This window comes from Gallinula chloropus (assembly GCF_964237585.1).
Source record: "Gallinula chloropus genome assembly, chromosome: 11".
NCBI lineage: Eukaryota > Metazoa > Chordata > Aves > Gruiformes > Rallidae > Gallinula > Gallinula chloropus.
In genome coordinates this window covers 8,762,182-8,786,537 of record NC_140096.1, presented here as the reverse complement: position 1 = coordinate 8,786,537, position 24,356 = coordinate 8,762,182, and the positions used below count along the sequence as shown (strand labels likewise).

The 24,356-nt window shown below is 48.9% G+C and overlaps 2 protein-coding genes across 2 annotated transcripts; one reads left to right on the top strand and one right to left on the bottom strand.

The window, feature by feature from the left end:
• Nucleotides 1-208: 208 nt before the first annotated feature.
• LOC311195738 (rho GTPase-activating protein 20-like) lies at nucleotides 209-15,245 on the top strand (the record flags this gene model as incomplete). Its single annotated transcript, XM_084269165.1, has 14 exons — nucleotides 209-288; nucleotides 3,093-3,263; nucleotides 3,886-4,035; nucleotides 5,023-5,064; nucleotides 5,745-5,829; nucleotides 6,726-6,803; nucleotides 7,470-7,536; nucleotides 8,296-8,484; nucleotides 8,930-9,105; nucleotides 9,602-9,763; nucleotides 10,871-10,980; nucleotides 11,895-12,084; nucleotides 12,754-12,871; nucleotides 13,430-15,245. The coding sequence occupies 14 exons, from the start codon at nucleotides 209-211 to the stop codon at nucleotides 15,163-15,165; spliced, it is 3,354 nt and encodes a 1,117-aa protein (XP_084125291.1). The 3' UTR covers nucleotides 15,166-15,245.
• A 5,254-nt stretch (nucleotides 15,246-20,499) lies between these two features.
• On the bottom strand, nucleotides 20,500-24,356 carry LOC311195635 (adrenodoxin-like; the record flags this gene model as incomplete). The annotated part of the gene is made up of 4 exons (XM_084269050.1): nucleotides 20,500-20,620; nucleotides 20,872-21,001; nucleotides 21,399-21,523; nucleotides 24,178-24,356. 4 exons carry the CDS (start codon nucleotides 24,354-24,356, stop codon nucleotides 20,500-20,502), a joined length of 555 nt encoding a protein of 184 aa, XP_084125176.1.

Sequence of the window (24,356 nt, the reverse complement as noted above, 5' to 3'; positions counted from 1 at the left end):
AGGAAAGCGTCCCACATAAATGTGAGAGTTGACAAGTGTTTCAATAATAAGGAAGGGGAGGGAGGTGGCTGCGAGCACAGAGCCTGGCTCATGGTGCTGAGATTTGGTGAGTGTTAGCTGGATAAAAAGAGAAACTTGCAGGGTGCAGTGAACAGATCTGCTTCCAGGATGGCCAGGCTAACTGCAGTGTCTCTTTGTCTTGCAGAAGATGAAGCCTATAGTCCAAAGAAGACGATCTACCCCTTCTGCCATTACTAAAGCTCTCGGCAAGTCAAAATACCATTCCAGGTAGAGAAATACCTTTCTGAATCCCTTTTCCAACTTTCTGCCTATTACAGATTGAATTCAAACTGTTTTCCAGATTCATTTAACAGCACTGAGGGCAGTTCATTTGTGGACATATATGGAAGAGGTTTTTTTACTGGAGTGGCACTGTACTCAGCAATAAAAGCTGAGGGGAAGGAGGAGGATGGAGGCACATTTCATGCTATGGCAGCTGTGTCCCCAAGTAACCACTACACGTGCTGAGGCCCTGCTTCCCCACAGAGGCTGGACATCTGCCCGCTGGTGGGAAGCAGTGCATGAATTCCTCTTTCTTCTCATCTCGTTTTCTCTCCCTCTCCTATTGGGAGAGAGTGAGAGGGGGTCTGGCAGCCAGCTCAGCTCAACCCACCATGCAAGGCCAGCTGCTTATTTTCAATGCAGATAATAATGAGGTCTAGATATTTGGTGCCTGTTATATCCAAGTATAAATACACCTGTATATTATTGCACAGTGCAGAGACCCAGGTGCAGTCAGGTGTGGGAAACGGTGTGTAAGTTTGTGTGCCCTTGGCTGAGGAGCTCTGACACATGTTGTGACACTTGTGAGCTGTCACTTGTGAGCTGTCACGTGGTATTCAGAGTGCTGGCAGTGCAGACCTCACCAGTGAGGTCAGGAGAGATGAGTTGGGAGTGGCTGGTAATGTGCCCTTCCTCCATCCCCTGCAGAGCTGGAGACCTCTCTGTGCCCTGCCCCGTCTGCTGGAGCACTGGTGGGAGGCCTGGCCTGAGATTAGGCTGTGTCTGTTGTGGTTTGTGTGGCAAAGTTCTGGCAGAGGAAGGGGGTGCAGGAGTGGCTTCTGCAAGAAGCTGCTAGAAGCTCCCCCCAGGTCTGGCAGAGCCAACACCAGCCGGCTCAAGGCCGGGCCCGCCGCTGACCATCAGTGACGGTGGTAGTGCCTCTGGGATAACATATGTAAGAGGAATCAGACATGGGTTCATCTGGGGGTATGAGAAGTCTGCTGTGCACTTAACACTTAAAATGTCAAGTGCAGGCCATAAGCCGAGCTCCTTGCTCCTTTAAGTGGGAGCTGAGCCTTCTTCAAGGTCATCCCCTCTTCCTCCTGCAGCACCATGTAACAACTAGAGACAGATAAGGGGATGCCACGCTCCTGTCTGCCTTGGCCTGACAGCAATCTTATAAATAACATTTCCTCAGGGATTTGTTTAGTTTGATTTTTTTTTCCTTTTTACTAAAGAGATGATAAAGCTGACCTGATTCATATATCACTCCTGACCAGCCCTCCTGAGGAGCATCCCTTTTGTATCCCATCACAGGGAGTTGATACATAGTGCATCCTGCTTTCCTGAAACAAGTGTTTGAGGTCAGGCTCATAGAATCATGTAAAATAAAAGGCAGGACTGATTTTCATTTGGTTGTCCTCTGACCAAGTTATGTGGCATCTTTGTCATTCCCCCCACCCCCTTCCAAATCACATTAAAAAAAAAAAAAAGCAATTGAGAAACAAATTCTTGACTTTATTTGGCTGGAGAATATCCTTGTGAGGGAGGGAAGCTTTAAACATTTCTTGTGATGGGTTGCTATGGAGGGAGCTGGTACGATGCCATCTTTGCTTAGGCCACCAGAGTATTGGTGAGATTTTTCTGCTATCCTGCTGTTGTGTTTACAAAGCTGTGTGACTCCTGCAGCCTAAGGAAATCCACTGCTGAGATCCTGCTATGGCGTGGCTGCCACTGCTCGACTGACATACATGGAGAGCTTTTAATATCAAGTTTAAAGGTGATAGCTTCCCACTTGTAAAGGCTACAGGTGCATAAGGCAAGAATTTACTTGCTGGTGGCTGTGGGGTGGTGAGGAGGGGAGAGGGTCTCTCTGCTTGCAGAAGTGCAGATGTTCCTATGCCTGGGAAATGACTTCTGAAAAATCAGCTATTGGCTGTTTAACCTCACTCCCATGAAAGCAGAGCAGCCTAGTTTTGAGGTTAGTGGAAATTAAGACCTGTAACAATCTCAAAAAAACCTACCCTTAAAGCTTATGTGTTGTTTTCATCTGTTTGAGAAGAGAGTGCCCACAAGACTAGAGCAGTATTGCTGAGGGGTGGAGGGAAGGTGAGTATCTCTTCTGCATGCAGGCAAGATACATGTTTTTGTCTGTGTGTAGAGACATAAGGATGTCTGTTGGGTTTTTCTATCTCCATAAATCTAAGGCTGTGTCTCAGATGTTAGCTAATGCAGTCAGGGTTGAGCATGCTCTGGCTGTTGTACTGCCAAACTCCATCCTGACCGATGGCTTGTTCACTGCCATCAACATGCAGAATCATCGTGTCTTTTTGGAGGCATCTGTGTCAATCTCAGTAGAAAGAAGCTGCTGGATTGTAGCCAGGTGAGCCAGGATCAGATGGCTGGAATTAGAGGAGCACATGCAGTTCATTTCCTTTGTGCCACAGCCCTTGCATTGACAAGCAGTTCAGTACAGATGGAAAACATGTGCAGAAACAGCAGTCTGTCCCCCTGTCACGCTGAGCAGTGCTGTGAGCCACGGGCTTTCCACAGCTCACACTCCTGTGCAGGAAATAAGTGTTTTATTTGGGTGAGGAATGATTCAAACCCAGGTATTTCAGCAGCTTAACCTGCCCAGATTTGGTGTGGTCACTGGGGCAGCTTTCCATCTGTCAGCAGCTGGTAAGATGAATCTGGCAAAGGCAGGCAAATGCAGTTCATGATCGGGAGCAATAGAGGCAGTGCTGGGAGAAGCATGGGGCTGTCAGGCTGTTCCCAACCAGTCACCTGTATTTTTCTTCCTCCTCCAGGGAAGCTACCCTTTCCTCTTCCCACTCAGACAATGGGCTGGCAGGTGGAGTGTTCAGCAGCCCGGGCTCCACTCTCATCCTGGATGAGCGCGTACAGCTGACCGTGGGCCTGCAGACCCAGGAGAGACATCTCATCTTGTTCAGTGATGTGCTGGTCATTGCCAAGTCCAAGTAAGAGGAATTCACACTCACTCCTCCCCAGGATGTGCCGTTGAAGCCAGGCTCCGACCTGTGTCTGGAGCAGGCATCAAAACAAATCTTTCTTCACAAATGTGGGTCTAAAATGTTGCATCTCCCCCTTCCACCTCCAGAAATTCTTGGTATTAATGTTTCACTCCATTTTCCTGAAGGAAAAGGTTGTCTCATTGGTTCTGCCCTTTATCTTATGTGGCTTCTGGAAGAAATAGCATGAGGGCAAGAGGCAATGAGGACAGAAGACTGACTCCTGGTCTGGCTACTTCTGTCACACATAAATTAAGAGCTTAGGTGACTTCAGTTATTACCCTAGACAGTAATTAGCCTAAATCACCATTTACCTGCACATGGATCTAGTGATTCACATTTCCCTAAGCCACAGCTGTCCCACTGCAACCACCAACCCCAAAATCCACTTGGAAAACTTTCTTGTAGTACCTCGACATGCCCAGACATTGAGTTCTGGGGCGGGGGGGAGTGTGGAAATGGGGGGCTTGTTGCTGTCACTTGCGCCTGCATGACTAGAAGGTAGCAAGACCAGACTCTGGAGGTCTGGATGTTAGGATCTGGCCTAAGAAATCCACCGTTTTGATTTCAGATCCTCCTCCAGCCTGAAGCTGAAAAAGCAGGTTCATCTGAGTGAAGTGTGGACTGGCACCTGTCTCAGTGAAGTGACAGAGAAGAAGATGGGCCCTGAGACTTCGTTTGTCATCGGCTGGCCTACCACCAACTACGCTGTCACCTTCAGGTATCCCATCAGACACCCACCTCCCTCTGCAGCCTGGCAGCTGCCCGAGTCTCCTGTGTGTCAAGTGAATCAGTGACTGAGGCTGTAGTGCCCTGAACTCTACTACAGCCCTTCTCCCCAGTGACCAGAGGACTCCCACTCACGATAGGCAGTGTGGTAAGAAGGTAGATGTTGGGACACAGTCATCTGGGAAAGGTATCCTGCACATTGGTCCCTGGGAACCTTTTAGAGGACCAACCCTTGCAAGTGTTGTTACAGCAAGAGCTAACCCTGCTGCAGAGCATCCTGGAAAAGAGCAGAGAGGTCAGCAGTCTTCAAGGATCGCTCTCTCCTCAGGGGTTCTGCTGGCACAGCTAGGAAGGGCTGATCTGGCCTGACGCTTTTCTTCCCATGGGGCAGCTGCCTGGGTGGAAAAAGCCATGGGAACCATACCATGGCTTCATACGTGCTGTGCCATCATGTCCAAGGGTCAGGGTGGTCTCTCCCAGGTGATACATTCCTGGCCTTAGCAGTCATGGAAGCTACCCTGTGTGTTGTGTCTTAGTCCCAACTCAGTGGCAGCTCCATTTCTCTGGCGTCACTGGGACCTGGGTAACCCCTGTTGGCAGCAGAAGCTTCTAGGAACAGCAGCCATTGGGAAGGAAATAGTAGGAGAAAGAAAATAGCAATTAAAGGTCACTGCAAAAATAATAAAGGCCCACAAGATGAGTTAACTCCAGCTTCACAGAAAGGCATCTGTCCCTTATCTGAACACTTAGCAGCCTGGGCAGGAAATGTAGTCCAGTTTGTTGCTGGGATTTTTTTGTTATTCTTATTTTTGTTATTTGTTAAAAAAGGACAGAAGCAGGAAAGGACTGTGCTTTTGTTCCAGGGCTTTGCAGGAAGGAACTTTGACTTACAGCTATATATAAATGAAAGCAGGTAGTTTCCAAAGGCTGTTCCCCACTCAGCTCTTGTTTGATGATCTGTCTCCCTTTTTACCTTCAGCTCAGCTGATGTGAAGGAACGGTGGCTGTCAGCATTACTCTGGTAAGTGACCCCCATTTCATCCTCCTCCTGGGTGGTTCCTCTGTGGTCCTCAGAGAAATGCATCATACTAGGTGTCATGCTGCCCTCTGATTTTCAGCACATTAAGAGTCTGGCTGGTTTTGAAAAATCCACCTTTTCAGCCTGAATGTAGAAGTCCCTGGGGGAAAGCAAAAAAGAAAAGATTGAATCCACCAGAAGAGAACATTGTTGAAACCTTTTTACCTTTGGGGCTGGAGGCTGACTGCTGATCGCTAGGAAACCTCACAGGTGTTAGTGAGTCAAACTGAAGTTTGTATTTCGTGGCATCTAGAGCCTACAGTGGTTTCTTTTTTGCTGTGTTTTTATGTGTTGTTTCCAGTAACACCCTGGCACATTTGTGTTGGTATAGGGAGGGGAACAAGTCCCTTGATTTGTGGAGAACAGTCATGCTCCTAGGGATTCTGGAAGCTGTTCTGTTAAACACATTTGTCTGCATAAAATACTGCCATGAGGGTTTTGCTAGTCTGGGGCCTCAAAGAAAGATAAAGAAGCCAGTAAGAGCATGTGACCACACTATGAACATTGCACATTGTTGTTACTGTATCTGTTCCAGAGCTAAGGACCAGGTCTCTTGGATCCATATCTTAGGATTCTTCTCAAGTTTGGTCGGGAAATTATATTCCCTCCCCTTTTACTTTCAGGCACATCAATGAGGTAAAACAGAATGAATATCTGAAGAATCTGACCCTTCAGATCTTAGTGCTGGATGGTGACAACTGTTCTTCGGTAAGTAAAGCTAAGAACCTGCTCATCAGGCCAGCTCTACATGGAGGTCTGTGGGGTAGGGGAAGAAGGCAGGGCTGTGGTACTGCTGCTGCTATCCCTGTTCAGAACTCCTGAAGAGGAAACCCACCTGAAGAGGTTTCAGAGGGTGTGCACAGGGCAGTTGCATCCTTCCCACTGGAAGGTGACTCGGAGTGTTTTGGTTTGGGAAACTGGGAGGTAGCCAGACTCTTACCACAGAAAACAGTTCATTCTGAAGATTATTCTTGGCCTCTGGCTTCTTTCTTCTTTTCCTTCTGCTTCACTTCATAATTGGTGATGGTTTGTGGCTGAGTGCCCAGTCATTCCTCTTTTTGGTGCAGTAAGTTGAGGATACTGATGATGAAAGAGTCACTGGTCTGTTGTACTGAATTAATTTACCAGAATGTGACCCAGTCTTTCCATATCAATAGCATACATTTCTAGGCTTCAGGCCAAGCTTGGTGGGTCATGTTTATGTCCTGGGGAGTCTTCCCTCAGAGAACAGCCCCAGAGACTCATGGTTTATTAGCTCTGTGCTGTGTTCATCCTCAGGAGTGACAGTGGCACTGCTATCAGTCAGATACTGATGTGGTCAAATACAGCATCCGAACACCACCCAGTTCCTGTCATTTGTACTGGGTGAGATTTCTGGATGGTATGACAAACCCATCAGAGGGAGCATTCAGAATGTATACCCATCACTTTAACGATGATTCCAGAGTAGTTCAAGTTGCTACAACTCTTCTAACCATGAACACTTAACAAAGTCAGTAGACAAACGAGTCCCATTTTCCCCAGATTTTAAAGCTATAAGAAACTGCAACCAAACTTCGTGCCTTCTTATTATCTTCCTGTGTTTCCTCTGCTTCCCTTTCTAGACTACAGCAGTCAGTGTGTCCAATGTGGAAACTGCAGAGGGTGTGATGAAGAAGACCCTTCTACAGCTTGGACTTCCTGTAAGTGGCAGTTGCTTGGTCGCAGATCTCAGCAAAGGAAGCTAGCTTACAGGACAGTGCAGGTGTGGAGAAGTCTGGATCTGCCACAGCTGACCAGGGAGGCATTAGTACAACAAGATGAAGCAATCTCTTTATGTGGGAGCCAAGCATTAGAAATACAGATGTGCTAACATGCCTATGTTAAATTCAGACCTTGTTATTTAAATCCTTTGGACTTCAGTGTTTGCACTCCAGCACAAGGATTAAGCCAGGTTTCTCCAAGGATCATTAATGTAGCCATGAAAAGCTGAACAAGTTAGTGATGCTGTAAGATGAGCCTTGCCCATTGCAGTGGCCCAGCCTTTCCCATTGCAGTGTTTAACAGGTAGCTTTCACAGTATTCCAGTATTTTAGTGCCAAGGGAGGTTGTGGAACACATTGCTATAAGAGGCTGGAGAACCACCATGTGGGGTTACATCCTGCTGGGTCTCAGCCTTTTCTTCCCCTGAACCTTTCCCCTTCCATGCCATAACAGACTGACCCAGAATGCCACCCCTCCCAGCCATGCTGCTCTCCTGGAGAGCTGTGCACATCCAGCTCTGTGGCCTGTTCACATGGTACCTCTGACTGGTGCAGCCTCGTGGACCCTCACCTAACATTTTTCTCTTCCCTGTTCCTCATCACCAGGGCAGGACAAGTGACCACCACCTCTGGGTGATCTCAGGAAAAGACGAACCCGCTTACCCTCTCATTGGTAAGAGCTCTCCCATTTCCCCTTAATCCCAGCACCACAGGAACAAGCAGTGAATGATACTGGTGTGTGTGGTAGAGAAACATCTCAAACATTGCACTCCTGACAGAAAAGCAATGGTGGGGGGGAATGTTGCTGATGTGTGATGTGACATCAAGCTGATGTGAGATGTCACTTGGTTTTTATGGTCTCAGGATCCATGTTTAATCAACTCATAGTGACATCTTTGGAAGATCTCACCTTCCTTTTCCAAGCAACTCTGTGGAATTTAAGACTGTCACCATGGAGGAGAGTGCTGGCGATTTGTAGGAGATGACTTCAGGAGCACAAGAGACATTTTAAAATAAGCCACTGCATTTGTCTGTTAAGTGCTAAGCTTTCATAATGGAGATCACCACAAATGGCATTTCCCAATAATGACAACAATAACAAGGATAATAACAATAGCAGATAGGTTATTATTTTTTTTGGATTGTTGGCAAAACAAGTGTTTTGTTGCATAATGCTCTAGAGAGCTGCTAATGAAGAGTGACTGCCCAGGTTTAACTGGATGACATTCTTTGTAAAGCAGTGGTCATGTATATGTGGCAGATGTGCCCTGGCCTCCTTAGTCCACAGGTGGAGGTTTTGAGCAACACTCCTTAAGAGGCCTAGCTGCAGTTGGAGCCACTGGATGTGGCTGCTTCCTCCTGCCCAGATTTGGAGCCTTTTCACGTAGTGCTGCATCTTTGTGTGGTCCTTACACATTTCTTTGCTCAACAGGGCACGAGCATCCTTTCAGCATCGCACTGAACTGCCTCCGGGACTCTGCTGACCAGCATCAAGGAACCAACAATAACACCCTCCTGGCTGATGGAACAGAAGCTTCAATCCTTGACCAGCTCCCAAAGGAGAAACAGTGTCAGTTTGTCCTGAAACCCAGGCTCCAAGCTCCAGTGCAGCTGAGGAGAGGTAGGGGCTGCCGGAGTCCATCACAACCACGCACAGACTTTGCTGTTCTCCATGGCAGCACCAGACTCTTCCTGGCACCGTATGTGTATCCCAGAGTCCCTGTCATAGCTGAGTGTGTGCAAAAGAGATTGCAGAGGGCCTGAATTTGTTTGTGCAAACATTCAGAATTAGCTTTCAGCCCTTGATTAGGTCTCAGTTGCAAGCCATTCCTACACTGCAGAGACAGCAAGCTTCCCTGAAGAGCAGTGATTGGAGGAGAGTTTTGCTGGTGGTTGGCAGATAAACAAGTGGTGTCACTGCTGCCTGTTACCTGCCCGGCCCTGTTGAGAGTGTTGTTACTAAACGTGCAGTGGTAGAAAGTCCTTGCTTTGCTGGGAACTGTGAGTCACTGGCTGCCCAGTAGGAAGGATGGCTGTGTGAAACCAAGGTGGGTGTTTTATTTCAGAGTCCCTGCAGAAACACACCAAGAGGAAGAAGTCCTTGATTGACTGGGCCCTGCGCCGCAGCACCAGCACCCCCACGGGCAGCCCTCCCTCACAGTCTCCTACCACCCCACGGAAGCTCTTTGGCCTGTCTCTGTCCTCTGTCTGTCCTGATGGGATCCTTCCCAAGCCGATCATGGTAAGAAGCAGCCTGGACTGTTTATCCTGACATAACCTTGATGAGTTCAGCCCAGAATTTCAGCTGCCTGTGGCATTTATGAGGCTTGGGTGGGGAAGAAGCCCAGCATTTGCCTGTGGCTCAGACTGATCTCTGTTACAAGGGTGGGAGCGTCCCTGTCCCACGTAATCCATATCACTGCATGCACAGCTGTCCATCCTGTTTCAGTGTCTCCAACCAGGTCATCCCAAGCTGACAAGGGGCAGTGTCAGTGCCCTGTGCCGTGCCACAGAGCCCAGACCTCACTCACTGCACTCGCACTGGCCACAGGAGAAGCATGCCCACATGAACTGGACCTGCAACTTAGCTGACAGGCTTTTATCCCTGGTTAAATCATGACAGATCTCTTGCATGTCTGTCCTCTTCCCGACACTGACTAGGTCTCACCTAGTTATGTTATAATATGTGAAGTGTAGTAGGCACAACAGGGTCGAGCGTCAACTGTGCTTTCTCTTAGGATATGCTGCTCCTGCTGTACCATGAAGGTCCCTCTACTAGAGGCATTTTCAGACGTTCTGCCAATGCCAAGACTTGCAAGGAGCTGAAAGAGAAGCTGAACTCTGGAGATGATGTCCAGGTGGATGGCGAGTCTGTTTTCGTGGCTGCAGCTGTCATCACGGTATGTCAGGCCAAGAAACTCAGCTGAGTGAATCGTACCTTCCTTAAAGGAGGCAACATGAGTCTTTATTGGTAGGGGAGATCTGGGAGGGAACAGAAAGCATTTTCCAGCAAGGCACATTCTTATCTGATGGCTTGGTCCATCTGTCTGACCTGGTGGTGCCTGTTTCCACACACAGACACGTGCAGTGGCCCCCAGGCTAGGGCTTCATTTTGCACCTGCACCTCCAACAGGTGATATCATCCTGTTGACCTCCCAGACCATCACAGGATCTGCACAGGGCCCAGCAGCATGCCAGAGTCTGGACTCAGCAGTTCAGATGCTGCACTGACATAGGCATGAAGCCCTTTGGTGACCACAGCACTGGTGCTCTCTGTTCTTCCTGGACACAGAGAAGGTACTGCAGGGAGGACTAAAGTGCAGCTGCTCTGCATCCCCCCAAAAACAGAGTGCAGGCTGAAAGGAGCTGGCCTGGACTACTTAGACCCTGAGCCTTCACCCTCCAATCAGCCAGCAAGCAAGAAGGAAAACAGCTGCCAAATCTAAGCAGAGGAGTTGTGGGTGGGAGGGGATGAAACTTGCAAGAAGGCCCAAGTTTTAGTAAGAAAAAGCCTCTCTCTTGTACTGGCAATTAAATCTGGTCAAAACAATTCAGGCACCTAAAGAACCAAAAAACATCCCTGTCTCTTGCTCTTGTTGGCCTGAACTGGGAGGATATTCAGACACCTCCCAGTGCAAGGCAGGTACCAAGTTGTTAAATAGTCCCACAGCAATCCTCACAGCTGAGAACTGTTTCGGACAGGGCTGTGCACAGCCTTAGGGATGAGTGAGTGCTTCACCTGCTGCAGCAGGGACCAGCCCCGTTCTGGAGAAGGGACAGGGCACCGACCCTTGTTCACCCTTGGCTGCCAGCAGCTGCAACACGGTGCTGAGGAGCAGGAGCCCCAAGGAGGACAGCTTGGTGCAGGTGGGGTGGGAGGAGAAGTGTGTGTGTGTGTGTGTGATGTCTTGTTTTATCTTGTGCTTAATTTGAGTAAACAATGACTATATGCACAACAAGGAATTCAAAACTGACCAGACTGCTCTGCATATATATATTTAATTCAGGATTTTCTCCGAAATATACCTGACAGTGTTCTATCCTCAGACATGCACGGACTGTGGATGGAAGCCGTGGACACGGAAAATCGGGCACATAAGATTGAAGCTATCAAAAGGTTCGTAAAAGCCTTTGTAAACACCTCTTTTGGGGAAGGGGGTGGGGGCAAGGAGAGGGGAGCACACAGCCCTGAGCAGAGACTTCATCTTCTGTGAGGCTCCTGGCCACGTTGCAGGCTGCAGTAGAGCTATTGCTGATTCACAGTGTCACCAGCCAGACCATTTGCCTTTCAATGGTCTTTTATGAACACTTCTGACCCCCCCCAAAATGGCATTAGAAAATTCTTTTCTGATGACCAGCTGAAATTACCAGAACCAGCAAACAGAAAAAAAGCACACTGATTTAGCTACCAGGAGTGCATCAGATGTTAGTGAAGTCAGATCCTTCACAATGGTAACTTCTTTCTTATGTGCACAAAGTGATGCTGATCATCATACTGGCAGTTAGAGAAAAAGAGCCCTGCCAAGGTGGTGACTGGCAGCTTGAAAATGGCTTTACTGCCTTGAAAATGCTGCCCTGAGCAAGAACAGTCTGTCAGCATCCTGTGTGCTATGCAGTATATCAATCCTCTTCTTGCTAGGGGCTCAGCTTAGTTTTTGAGCCTGGGCCTCCTTCCTCAGGTGTCTCTGCAGCACAGGACAGGCAGTGGTGCTGCACCACGTGCTGCTGGCCTGGACCTGTACACATCTCCCTTGGGCGATGGGGGTTTTGCTCAGGACATACACTGGCTGTCAGCCCCGTGGTGCCTCAGGCTCTGTGACCAGAGCTGGCAGGCCATGTGGGTGTAAAGTTGTGGCTCCCACATAAGGTGGTGGAGGGGAGTGACACGGTCTTACTTCATTATCAAATGTCAGTGTCTCAAATGCTGCAGAAGGGCAGACGGGGGCAAAGCTTTGGGAAGCACCTGCTGAGGTCAGAAGAGCAGAGTTTTGTGAACAGCACTGTTTTCCTTTGTTCCCACTCCTGGAATAGTCTAGTCAGCCAGCTCCCAGAGGCCAACCTCATCTTGCTCAGACACCTCTTTGGAGTCCTCCACCATATTGAGCAGAACTCTGGTGTGAATCAGATGAATGCCTTTAACCTGGCTCTTTGCATAGCACCCAATATGCTGTGGCTACCAAGTCCCACTGGGCCTGAAGAGGAGAGCAGGTCCACAAAGAAGGTAATCTTTTATGATCTTGGCCTTATGCTTGTCTTTTCCTTTTACTGCTTGCTATGGGCATGGCATTTTGTAGACCAAAGGAAGGCGCAGGATCAGTGACAGTGCTGGATGAGTGGAGTCCAGGCTTCATCCTTTCCCTGTGCAGCTGTACCTGTGTTGTCAGCTGAATTTATCCATCCAGTTTATCCAGGGGGAAAGGGAAGTTGTTGCTTTACTGGATGGGTAAGGGTTGCTTTACTGGATGAACTTCTGTATGGTCAAGCAAGCACAAGGAAGCTGGAGCAGATGAAGTTAGATAGACACTGTCACTTCAGCTGGGTGTAAAGCCTCTTGTAGACAGAAAGTAAGCAATGAACATGACAGAGCATCAGAGGGGGGGAATGTTTGCTTGTAGCTTATGAGGTGTTTATCCATAGTAAGAGAAACTGTAGAATGCTCTGTACCCAGCTCACTTTACCAATTCATGTAGCTCCTATTCTTGCCCTTGTGTCATTCATACAGACACAGTGACCTGTTCTTAACAGCATCTTGAGCAAAAGGTTCTGTAGGAAAGTGTATGTTTGTCAAAGGAAAAGGAACATTTTGGGACTTGTTTGACTTGCTTTATGTACATAGCTGTATTTCCATAACATGTATTTTCATGACCCTGTAAATTCATGTCTTTGCCAGGTGGCCTTGTTAGTACAGTTCCTGATTGAAAACTCAGGAGAGATTTTTGGAGGTGACATTGCTTCCTTGTTTCAAAGATCAGACAAAAAGAAGTCCAAAACCTCAGAGGAATCTCTGGGTAAGTTGTTGGGACTGTATCTTCCAGAAAATCTTTTAACTGGTGAATTCCTAATACAAAGGAGTTTGCTTTCCATGTCTGCTACAGAAAAAACCCCAACACCTCTCACTGACAAGCAGTTGGTTTGGCTTTCCCCTTGCCCCCTAGGCATAAGCAGGAACCCAGGACAAAGCTGGTGTGTCCCTTCAGCTGGTGTCCCTGAGGGTGATTGTCTCTGTGCTGCTGTTCAACCTATTCCAGCCCTCACAAGAATTTAGTGTAGCTGTAGCAGTGACATGTCCCAGCAGTGTTTTCTCACAGATTAATTCTGTAAAGCTAAACCAAATAGTTGAATGGAAAGAGATCCAGACCTCTCTATCCTATAAATACAGGCCAGTGATGAAAGCTCATGTCATGAAGCCAGAATTTTCTGTATTGTTCCCAGTCCTGCTCTGGTCCCTGTGAAAGGAATTGATTGTATTTGCTTTTCCATGGTCTTGATAGTGTTCCCCTGCCTCCCTTGTAAGGGACTATATGTGTTGAGAAGACATAAGCAACAAATTGTGTTCTCTGCCCCAGGCATAGAGTTGGTTCAGCATGATGATTCCTCTGATGAGCTGGAATTTTCTGCTTGTGACCCAGAAGGACCAAAGCACCACCTGGTGCCTGAAACAGATGCCATTTTTGAACCATCCAGCGGCTTGTTACTCGATGAGGATCAGGAAGACTGGGACTTGTTCAGTGAGATCACAGCCTGCTACCAAAGCAAAGCCCTGAAGAACGCCAGTGCAGACAGCTATGACCTGCTGGAAGAGGAGGGCTCCTTCTGCTCCATCGGCTCCATACGCTCCCTCAGCCCAGCCAGGGACCGGTGCGCATCGGAGCCCAGTGTCTGCCTCAGCTCCCAGCTGCCTGCTCAGAGCCATGAGCCGGTGGCCCGCCAGTCCAGCTGCGATGCCACCATCATGCACAGCCATGCAGACTACATCCACAGGCTCCAGCAGCTGCACGTGGAGAGCCAGAAGTTGATTGATGAAGGTCTGAGCCCCGGGGTTAACAAGGCCAGGCAGAACTTGTGGCAGTCGCCTCAGACCAGCTCGAGGGTGAAGCAGCTCAGCCTTCAGAAATCCAGCCTGTCCAACAGGTCCAGCTTCTCTAGCCTGTCCTCTACCACCACCTCCCCGTCTGCCTCCTCACTCAGCTCCTTAGACAGTGCTTTCTCCTACTGCTCAGAGTCATCAGCCATTAGTCCCACGGACGTCTCATCACTGCCATTCATGTTCGGCACATCTGCCAGGCTTCGTGCTGTGTCCCCCCAGGTTGCCAAAAGGTCCCCAAAAGGGCAGCACAAGTCCTTCACGTCCCCTGTGCCTTCACTTCTGTGTGACCTGGACAGTTTCCATGACTATGAACCCAAGGCTGTAGAGACAAGTCATTGCTTCAGGGAGAGGAAAGGTTTTCCATCTGTCAGTGGAAATACTGTGGGAAGCACACGGACCGGGTCTGAAGGAGGAGAGAGTCAGTTGAGTTGTGTACAGGGCCCTGGCCCAGGGCTCCATAGCTGGGATTATGCCAAGGAGTTTGAACAAAAGCCTGTGCTCCCAGCTGCCAGCCCAGCCAGTGAGAAAGCCCCACAGATCAGCCTCCCACAGCAGAGGGCGAAGGCAGTGAAGAACACAGAACTCCGAAGCATTGATGCCTGCCCTCCAAGCCAGGAAAGCCTGAAGCGCACCAAGATAACTTTTTACATGGCCCCAAATAAAGCAAGCTCTTGGAGGGCTCCAGTGGAAGAGGAAAACCAGCCATCCACAGCAAACACCAGCAGCAGCCACTCACCCAGCAGCAGCATAGAGCGAAGCCTGTCCAAGAGCGTGCAGACTGTGAGCCTCCATATCCCCCAGACCGTTTTCTATGGGCAGAATACCCCCCTTGTGCTGCAGTCCATCTCCAGGCGCTACCACCATGAACCAATGACCCCATCCCCACAGACAGAGCGCAAAGGGAGTCCCCAAAGTACCTCCACTCACCAGGAGCTGGAGAGCAAGCCGGTGGCAATGGCGCAGGCGCCATCCCAGAGCAAGGGCTTCAACACCTTCAGCCACACCATCCGTATCATCCTCCCCGCCTCCATCCGAGACACCGTCAGGGAGTATTTTAAGCACGATGACACCAAGACCTGTCCCGCTGCTGCTGCAGAAGCAGTGGAGAATGAACTCCTCCGCAGCAGGGTGGAGTGGCTCAGGAGCCAGCCGCTAGCAGAGGTGGCCACAGAGGAGTGTGACCCAGTGGCCATCGCAGAAGAGACGTTTGTCTAGGGCCGTGGCCGTGGCTGAACTGAGTGTTGTGTTTTGTGTATGTGCAGCAGGAAATATTCTGTAAGATATGATCAGGGTGTGAAGAATCTGGAAGATTGCATGGAGCACTACGTGTAAAATGATGCTAATGTGTATGTAATGTTGAGGTTTAATATTAATTTGGGGGGGGGGGGTCTTGGGGTTTGGGTTTTTTTTTTTTCTTTACACTGTCTTTCTATGGAAGAGACGCCACTGGCTGGGCGTCTAGTGGGCTGAATGGCACCAGCTGCTGTCTGTGAATTAGTGACCTGTTCAGGGCCTGACTCCAGTTCTTTTTAAAAGCAGAAAATGAGAAAATGCTTTACTTTCTCCAGGCAGCTGCTGATGTGTGTAGATAACCAGAGAACTGGGACAGCTAATGGCCCATCACGATTATTTAAAAATTATTTGCACTTACACAAAGTCCTGCACTACTCACTGTTCATCACCACCTTTCCTACAAAGGAAGACCCTTCACCTTCAACCCAGAAGTCACTGCTGGGGCTCTGTGCTCATCTCTTGTCCCTGGGTGGTCTGGCTGCCAGTCTGCATTCGTTGCTGTTTGAGGCTGTGTTCCAGACACAGCAAGCAGAGCCCAGCTTTCACTGACAGACAGCATATGTGACATTCTAACCCCAGGATATTTTTTCCCCCAATTAATTGTGTGTTGATTCATGAACATTTGTCATCTTTGGTGCCCTGGTCCTTTTAGTCCTGTTAAAAGGTGACATTTCAGAAGGCCCTTTCCAGAGGCAGCGTGGCTGGAGCCACTAATCAAATTCATAGTCGTGCTGAGAGGGCCTTAAGTAGGATTTAGCTTTGGCATGAGGTCAAGGAGTTGTGGAAGTTGTCAAGAATGTCGTTGAGTGGATCCTGAAGCAAAGCCCCATTAGGCCAGAAAGTTGTCAGACCAAAAGCTGAGACTGTCCAGGCTTCAACAGCACCGATGCTGCCACAGAGCAGCAGTGAGCTCCTGTGCAGCGCAGTACCTGGCCCACTGTGCTCCAGCACAGGTAATTTTGGAGAACTGCCAGGCAGGGAGGCAGGAAGCAGGCTGTTTGTGCTGCACTGCTAAAGCAAAGCAGCCAGTGGACTGTTGGAGGATGCCCATTATTCCACTCAAGGCAATGCACCACAGCCATAATGGGGCTTGCTTAAAGGGTTGTGATGTTGCCAGTCGAGCTCTAAACTGAAGCTGAGCGCTCCAGGTTAGTTTGACAGGCCTTAAGGAAACGATGGGGAAGGCTTGAAGGGTGACTGGTTGGGGATGTTTCACATGAAAGTTATGAGAGAGCTTTCCAAGGTGGTGTCTCCCTGAGAAAGGACAAGAGAAGTCCATGGATCCTGATGACTGGAAGGTAGTCCTGGTGTTCTAGGTGCCCTGCGAGTTGCTGAGTGTCTGCAAATAGCCATACCTGGAGCTGCTCGGCACCGGCCGCGGTTCTGTCCTTGCACGGAAGGGGAAGCCATGGCTGCAAAATGACCCAGTAGGTATCACATGCCCCCGCTCATCTGCCAGGTGCCTGTGAGTGGAAGCTGGCCTAGCACTCCAAATACACACCAGGGCAGGGAGAGGAGGGGGCAGAAGGCCAGAGCCCACTTTCCAAAGTGCACAGATAGATTCCTTATATGCAGGGTGTTCAGCTCCCCGATGTGGCACTCTGTGTTCCAAATCACCTCGGTGACCCTTGTATGATGAAGGGTGTATATAATCTTAATACAAGCCCCTGCCCCCACCATCATTTCCTTTACACATGAACACTGACAAGGCATTCACAGGCTTTTTTCCAGAGCTGCAGTTGTAACTATTTCAATAAAAGACACACGTTAGTTTGTCATTGTGATGCAGTGATCACCTTTTATTCCCTTGCTTGGACTTTGGTCTCTGCTGTGCTTGGGTGGTGGCATGTACAAAACACCAAATTCACCCATGAAACACGTGTAACCCCCCCCCCCACCAGACCTGCAAGGCTGGCATGGAGACCTCTTCCAGCACATCAGCTCAGGCATTGTTGCTGCTGCCTCTTGAGGAAGGTGGACCAGCATTGCAGTACCTGTCTGTACTTGGGGGAGAGATTGTTCTGTATTCTAAACATGCTAACGCATTCTACACTGGCTGGACTGGTCTCAAGTCCAAACATGGGGGACCTGGAGCAAATGCAGAGTAAGACCTCCCTATCTGCATCACGTAAAAGAACTGCAAACAAGTTAGAAAGAGGTAAGTATAGAAATGCTGAAAGAGGTGGGGCAAAACAGTTTGCTCATCTTGGGCTCCCTAATGGTTTTTCACATTTCTGTGGGTAGTTGCTCAACCCTAGCTCTCTTCATTTACAATAAAATCTTCTGAAATGTATCAGACACGATAGCAGAAGCCACCACTGGTCCCCTGTGAGAGCACGTGTTTGCATGGCATGGGAGGGTGCTGCACAAGGAGCTTTGGTCTCAAGACCATGCTTACCTGGTCCCTCCAGTTCTGGGTCTGCAGCACTCCTTTTCTGTGAGCCCAGGCAGTAACACAATTCCAAGAGTCCAGCTTGCTCCTCACATGTTGGCACCAATCCCACATCCACCAAGTTAACAGAAGTGTGCCACTTCCTTCTGATCCATCAGCACACACATAGCAAATTAGTCCTGGATTGCTGTTCCTAAAGATAGCAGACTAGAAAACCTGTGAGCTATGCCACCATACAGCACACACCAAGCAAAGTTGTGGGGATGCCTTAATGCAATGGCTCACCTGAGCAGGTGGAACTTGCTCCCCAGGGAAGTGGTCACAGCCCTGAGGCAGGCTGAGTTCAAGAAGCATCCGGACGATGCTCTCAGTCCCATGCTCTGACTTGGCTGGCACTGTGTGGAGCCAGGAGTTGGACTCGATGGGCCTTATGGGGTCCCTTCCAACTCAGGAGATTCTGTGATTCTGTGATCTCTAACCCCCTCCGCCCCCCCCAAATCCTGGCCCCGGTCCCCATGGGACTGGGCAATAAAAAGCAAAAGGTCCCAGAGCTGAAAGAATTGAAAATGTTGCAGAGCACCCAGCTTGGTCCTAACAAGACATGCAAACACACAGACAGTTGGCTTTCTGCCCCATAAAGGCTGTATTTTCTGTACAGCCCTCAGACACAAAGGTTTTCCCTTCTGTCTCTGCCCTTTTTCAGATGAAAGGGAGAGATATAGTCCAAGTTGGCCTGAGACACACTGAGAGGCCTGCACGGTGCCCTGACAGATAAGGGAAGATGCATCATACGCTTGTCACGTCCGGGAAGCGAGGAGCCTTCAGGACCTGCTCCCAGTATCAAGGCCAGACCAGGAGAGAACCTTGAGGAGACAATGACTCATGTGCTTCAGCCTCTCCTCATTTCTGCCTGGCACGTATGGTTCCCTCCCTTATCCTGCAGGCTGATGAAATGCCCACGGGCTGCTGCAGTTCACTTCAGCTGTCTCAATTTTCTGACAGCCCAGAGTCAGGAAAGCCAGTCTGCTGAGACACGTGCTCCCCCACCCTTAGCAGGTAGCCCCTTTGTGCAGAGGGGCTGGCTTTACTGCTTTCATTTAATCCATTTCTATTCCCTTTATTACAGTAAATCTAGGGCAAGCTGGAGGTTTGTGAGAAACAGGCACACCCGGGTGGAGTTTTCTGAGGTGGAGCAAAGCAAAGGGCTTGGCCTTGCATTGGTCATCAAGCATGGACTCAGAGCTCTGAGCTTTCTGAAATAGAGCTAGTCACAAGCCAGCATGCCAGATATGAGAAAGGAGGGATTGAGATAGAATGAAGTTGTGTCCTCTGCCTTCCTGCTTGCTGTGCTTGCAGGGAGCTGCCCCCCACGTCCCGCAAAGCCCTTGGTGGTCCCCATCCCTTGGCCTGGGCGTGCCACCAGCCCAGTGCTGGAGGAATGGTGTGTGGTGCTGGTGTTGATCCCAGTGGCTGCAAGGCTGAGAACTGGGAGATGATTTTTCTCCTTTTGCTTAGCTCTTCTTCCAGGTGGATCCTGTCTTGCAAACCCAACACAGAGGCCCAACCCAGCAGTTAATGAGGGAAAGCTCCAGGAGGAGACAGAGTAACAAGGTGGTCCCAAACAAAATAATTTAATGGACTTGCAGAGATCCTGACCTTTAAAAGATCCTTTCTACTCACTTTGCACCAGGATGTTTTGACCTTCCAGCTCTTACTTCAAACCTAAAGAAGCACTCGCATGTGTAAAAGTGTTTACTCTCCCTTGCTCCCCCCAGCATGACACGAGCATGGAGCAGTTGTTGGCCTCTCACACAGGACAGCCCTGCAGCACTGCCCTCCCTCCCCCTGCCATCAAAACTCTCTAATTTATGCCAACTACAACCACGAATGCTCTTTAATCGGGTGAGCATTTTTTAAATGTGTCCATCCCTTACGGGGATGATACCTTCCCTAAGAACAGTAAGCAAGCTTGTTGGTTTCAATCATTTGCTAAACATAGCCTGAGTTTTAACTAAATCCATAGGAAAGGTTTCTGTACAGAATTCTGTTTGGAAAACTTGGTTACAGATCACACATTCTCTATGACATTTAGATGGAGAGTTTGACACGTTCACTCAAACACGAGGGGAAAATCCAGTTGAGTTAACTGGAGCAACAGGATATTACACCTAAATTTCCATCACACTCATTGTATTCCAGGCAGGCTTATGTTACCAGAAAAGTGCATCTCATAGGTCTAAAAGCCTGATTAGTAGAATTTTATTTTACTTATGTGCTAGTACAGCAATGGGAAAATTTAATATTTAGGGAAAGTAGCAGATCATGGCACATAATTCAGAGACATGTAACATCTCAAGTTCATAGACACTGGTCAGCATTCCAGTGGGTATCACTATGTTCTCATGAAGCAAACTCAGTCTGTATCGTCAAACCAATCAGCACACCATCTCGAGTTTGGAACAGCTATCTCTCCTTAAGCTTCCCAAATTGGGAAAAATCTGCTGTATAGTTAAAGAGCCAAGCCTTGAAAAATTCCTAACAGTTACTTAGAATAGCAGAATTCCCTAAATTTCAAAGGAGAGGGTGAGTCACATACAGCACAGATGCTTACTGTCACCCGCCCAGGGAAATGTAAAGTCATAGGCTTTAGTCAAGTTGCATTCAGCAGAACACTTAAGCACTTAAAATATGTACCAAAGACCCTAGCATTAAGCCTTGTTTAAATAAGAGATTTTCCAAACAGGCATTTATACTGAATCAGACCTCAACTGTCTACTGCAAGCCAGCCACAGCATTAACCAAAAGCAAAAAGTAGTGTGCCACACCTAAAATGAGGACGTCTGTTGAGCAGGAGCTGTTTCCAGTTACTGTTTGCTTTGCTTTCCAGCTTCCAGCTGCCTCCTGATGTCCGATACGTCCATGGGGACCCTCACTGTCAGACCATCCATCGACTTCTTAACACACACCTGGCAGCCAAGGCGAGATCTGAGAAGAAAACAAAGTGAGGCTCAGCTGTTCTCACAGTAAAGGAAGAAGCTCCCCACCCACACTTGGATGTCTGGTCCAGGCTGGGTTTTCACTTAATTTCCTATTAAAGGTCTGTGTCCCAAGAGAAAGCAGCTCCAGAGGCACAACCCTGAAACACTTGAAGTCCTGACCCCTTGGAAATAGGTCCTGGGGGCTAAGAATCTGCCTCAGAATCTTGAGAACCTGACACGATCAGCAGGGAGGCTTACGTCTCAGTGAGTCCATATGCCAAGTCCAGCATGTCCAGCTCTTCATCTGAGATGGCACCCAGCTTTTGGAAGGTGTCCTTCTCAAAGATGAGGTGGCAGGTGGAGCAGGCCAGTGTCCCTTCACATGCACCTGGCAGAGAAACAAGGGAGTGAATCAGAAAATCAGTAAAAACAAGGGGGTGAGAGAACAGTGTGAGAAAAGGTCCTTCAGCGGATCTGGGGTGTGTCAAAAGAGACACCAGCAAACAAGACAGAGGGATGCAGATTTCAGCCTGCTTCTTCTCTGGGAGGCTCACAATACATTTTCAAATTTGTGCTTCAGCTTTAACCAGCTGCACAGACACAGGCATGACCGTATGGAAGGCACACTGGCATCTCAGTGTGGTGAGCCAGCCCAGCAAGCAGCTATTTGGGAAGGAAAGCTTACTGCATGGCTTCACCAGAACACAGTGGCTTGCATACAGCTCCACTCATCCCAGGTACCCACTGGTCACAGCACAAACAACAAACCCTTGTGCGACACCTACCAAATCCATCGATGGCCAAGTTTTGATTGACTACTACTTGCAGCAAACTCTCCCCTTCCTTGGCTGTGGCTGTAAGTTGCTCTCCATCCCGGTTTATAAAATGCACTGTCACCTGGGCTGCAGAGCTGCAAGACAATTTTGCAAGAGTCAGAGGAGCCCACCCTTTCCTGCACACTCCCTGCTGACGTCTCCTGGCTGAGCACTATAGCCATGCCACTTGGAAGTGAGCGTGCATACACTTTCTAGAAGGATTACACCATGCATGTCAGAAAAGATTCAGGTTATCAGTTCTCAGAGGCAGGCAAATCTGAGTTGGCTCAAAATATTTACCCCTTTCTCAAATATCCCTCAGAATAAATGTTTAGCTGCCTATGAATGAGCGCAGATGCTCTGTGCCCACTGCCTCTGCCTGGGCTGGCTGTTGGAGGAGTGTTTGTAGGCAGGCAAAGCTTCTGGAACACCTGGGATGTTAATCCTGGCTGGAGTGATGTCATAACAAGAAAAGTGCTCAGGATCAGATACTAATCATGCAATAAGGACTGTCATCATTCACATGTTGCCTCCCCTTGCCTTCCCAAGGGGATTACTTGATGATTGTTCCTTTTCTGGTGCTTGTTCTTTCATGAAGTGTCCACTCCTTTCCTGAACTCAATCACAGGGAGCCTTGTTATGATGAGACATGCTCAGCCCCAGCTTACAGAGCAATCATGCTGAGTAACCTCCTCCAAGCTGATGTGATCCTTGCTGAAGAGAAATTGCTAGCTGTTTGGAGAGCCTGCAAGCTTTAATCCGGTAAAGAACAAAGCCAACAACATCTCTTAGTGCTCTACTTGTGGAAACCACATCTAGAAACAAGAGGGAACTACCATCCACTTCATCTCCTCAAGACCAGGATCTCCCCGACAGTGGAGAAGTGCTGCCACCCTGAACAGCAGCACCTGAGATTTCTCACCAAGAAACTATGTTCTGAGACAACCTATTGCATTTGCCAGGGGAAGCACACCAACAACCAGTGCTTTTTCTTAGTGTACATATCCAAATGGTCACTGAGAAGCAGGAGGTCCCAGTTAACTCCTGTGCCGAACCACGTCAGCAGCCCGGAGGCTGTATATGTTACCCAGCACTCTCAGTGTGGCACTGCCCCAGTGCCCATCATCTCAAAGCCCAGGGCAATCTCCACTGGCAGAGGCAGGGCCCATGCTCTTTTCTCCCATCAGGCCAATGACATGCACCACTCCCCCAGATCTCTGGAAAAATCTATTTACTTTTGAATTTGTTTCTTGCCAAAGTGTGAAAAAAAATCCTTTCACATGTTGTTAAGAAAATATTTTTGAACCAGAATTTTAAATCAACTCAAAACTGATTAATTGATTAAAATTTTCCTTAATTTAGACTGAATTTTTACAATGCTGTTACTGTCACAGGATACACAGTCAAAGCTTTGGAAAGATATGATCAGGATTTGACAAACTCAGCACTGCAAATTCAATACATGATAACTAATTAGTCCTCTTTAAACAACGTGTCAAACTTTCTGTGACACAGGTAACTAAGGAAGGGGGTTTTGGGAATGTTCTTCTCCCTATCAGTGTTTTTCCCTACAAGACATTTTCCAAGGCCAAACATACTGCAAGATGCCTACAAGTACTGCCAGGGATAACTTCATGGGCAACAAACCAACGATAACGAGTCTTTATAAGCAGGGTTATCAGTGTAACTTTTTCTAAGGTCAGATAGCAAAATGGTTTATTGTATTTTCTGTGACGCTGGTTGGGTCTTTTTCTCAATGTCTAATAGATTACAGTCTGACCCAGACTGTGCTGGCCCAGGAGATCTGCAAAGTGCCTTTATTCTGCTCAGAGAAATGCAATCTCCTTCTAAATTACCCCTAAGGAACAGAGGAACGACTGGCGGGGTGCCTGCTGCAGTTCCTGCCTCAGAATTATGGATGTGCACTCTGTGTCAGGCAGCCCCTCTGGTCAGACCCCTCCTTTGGGCACAGGGAGGGAGCCTGCTCCTGCATCTTTAAGGTTTCATTCTGGAAGAGTGCCCATTCTTCCAAGACTCCTTTGCCCTCCCAAGCAACTCTGCCATTCAGGGCTCCTCAACAAGCCCAAGCCTGCCCTTTCAGACGACTAGTTGGGAGTCCTCCACCCTGGCAGGGACCAAATGCCTTTAGAGGCATTCAAACCACATTCTGACCAGGTTCCATGGCAGAGTTCAACTCACAAACACCACAACAAACCTCCTGCAGCCCTCGCACCAGCAGACACCTGCTGAGTGGCCGCTCCCTCGCACTGCCGGCATCACTGGCTCCCTACTCTGCCTTTCCAATAGCAGGGACAAGAAGCCCAAGAGAATCTGGAATTCCCAGAGGAACCCAGCAGTCATCCCAGCCTCCCCACAGCAGGAGTGCAGCAGGCTGACAGCTCATCTGCCCTACACGCCTTGCCCACCACCCCATTCCCCCAAGGCTGGTAACTGGGCCCCAGAGCTGTAGAGACTCTTGTGCCATGTCACCATCTTCATGCTTGAGATCCAGACCACAAGCTGTGGCCTCCGCAGCTCCAGAAGCTCTCACAGAGCAGCTCCCTGCATCACCCTCCTCCTGCCAGCACCTCCCTAGCCTTCACTTCCTCATCCACCTCCTCCTGCAGACCAACCAGGCTTTGCACCAGTCTCTCCTCTCCCATCTGTGGGGCAAGGCAGGAGCAAGCATGGTTCCCTCCTGAAAAGCCCCTTCCAGATGCAGTAGGGTAGGGCTCAGCATTTTACTCACCTCGATTCTCCAGGGGCATCCTGGAGCTTGAGCGTGGAGCTGAACCCTCTTTCTGACCCCAGTGTAGCTGGTGTATGGTGCTGCTCAGTCACCCCACACAGGGAGGGAAAGCGGATTTTCTTCATGCTCAGTCCACTTCGCAAGGGCCGCACGAGTCCCCAGATGCCTTGAACTATCAT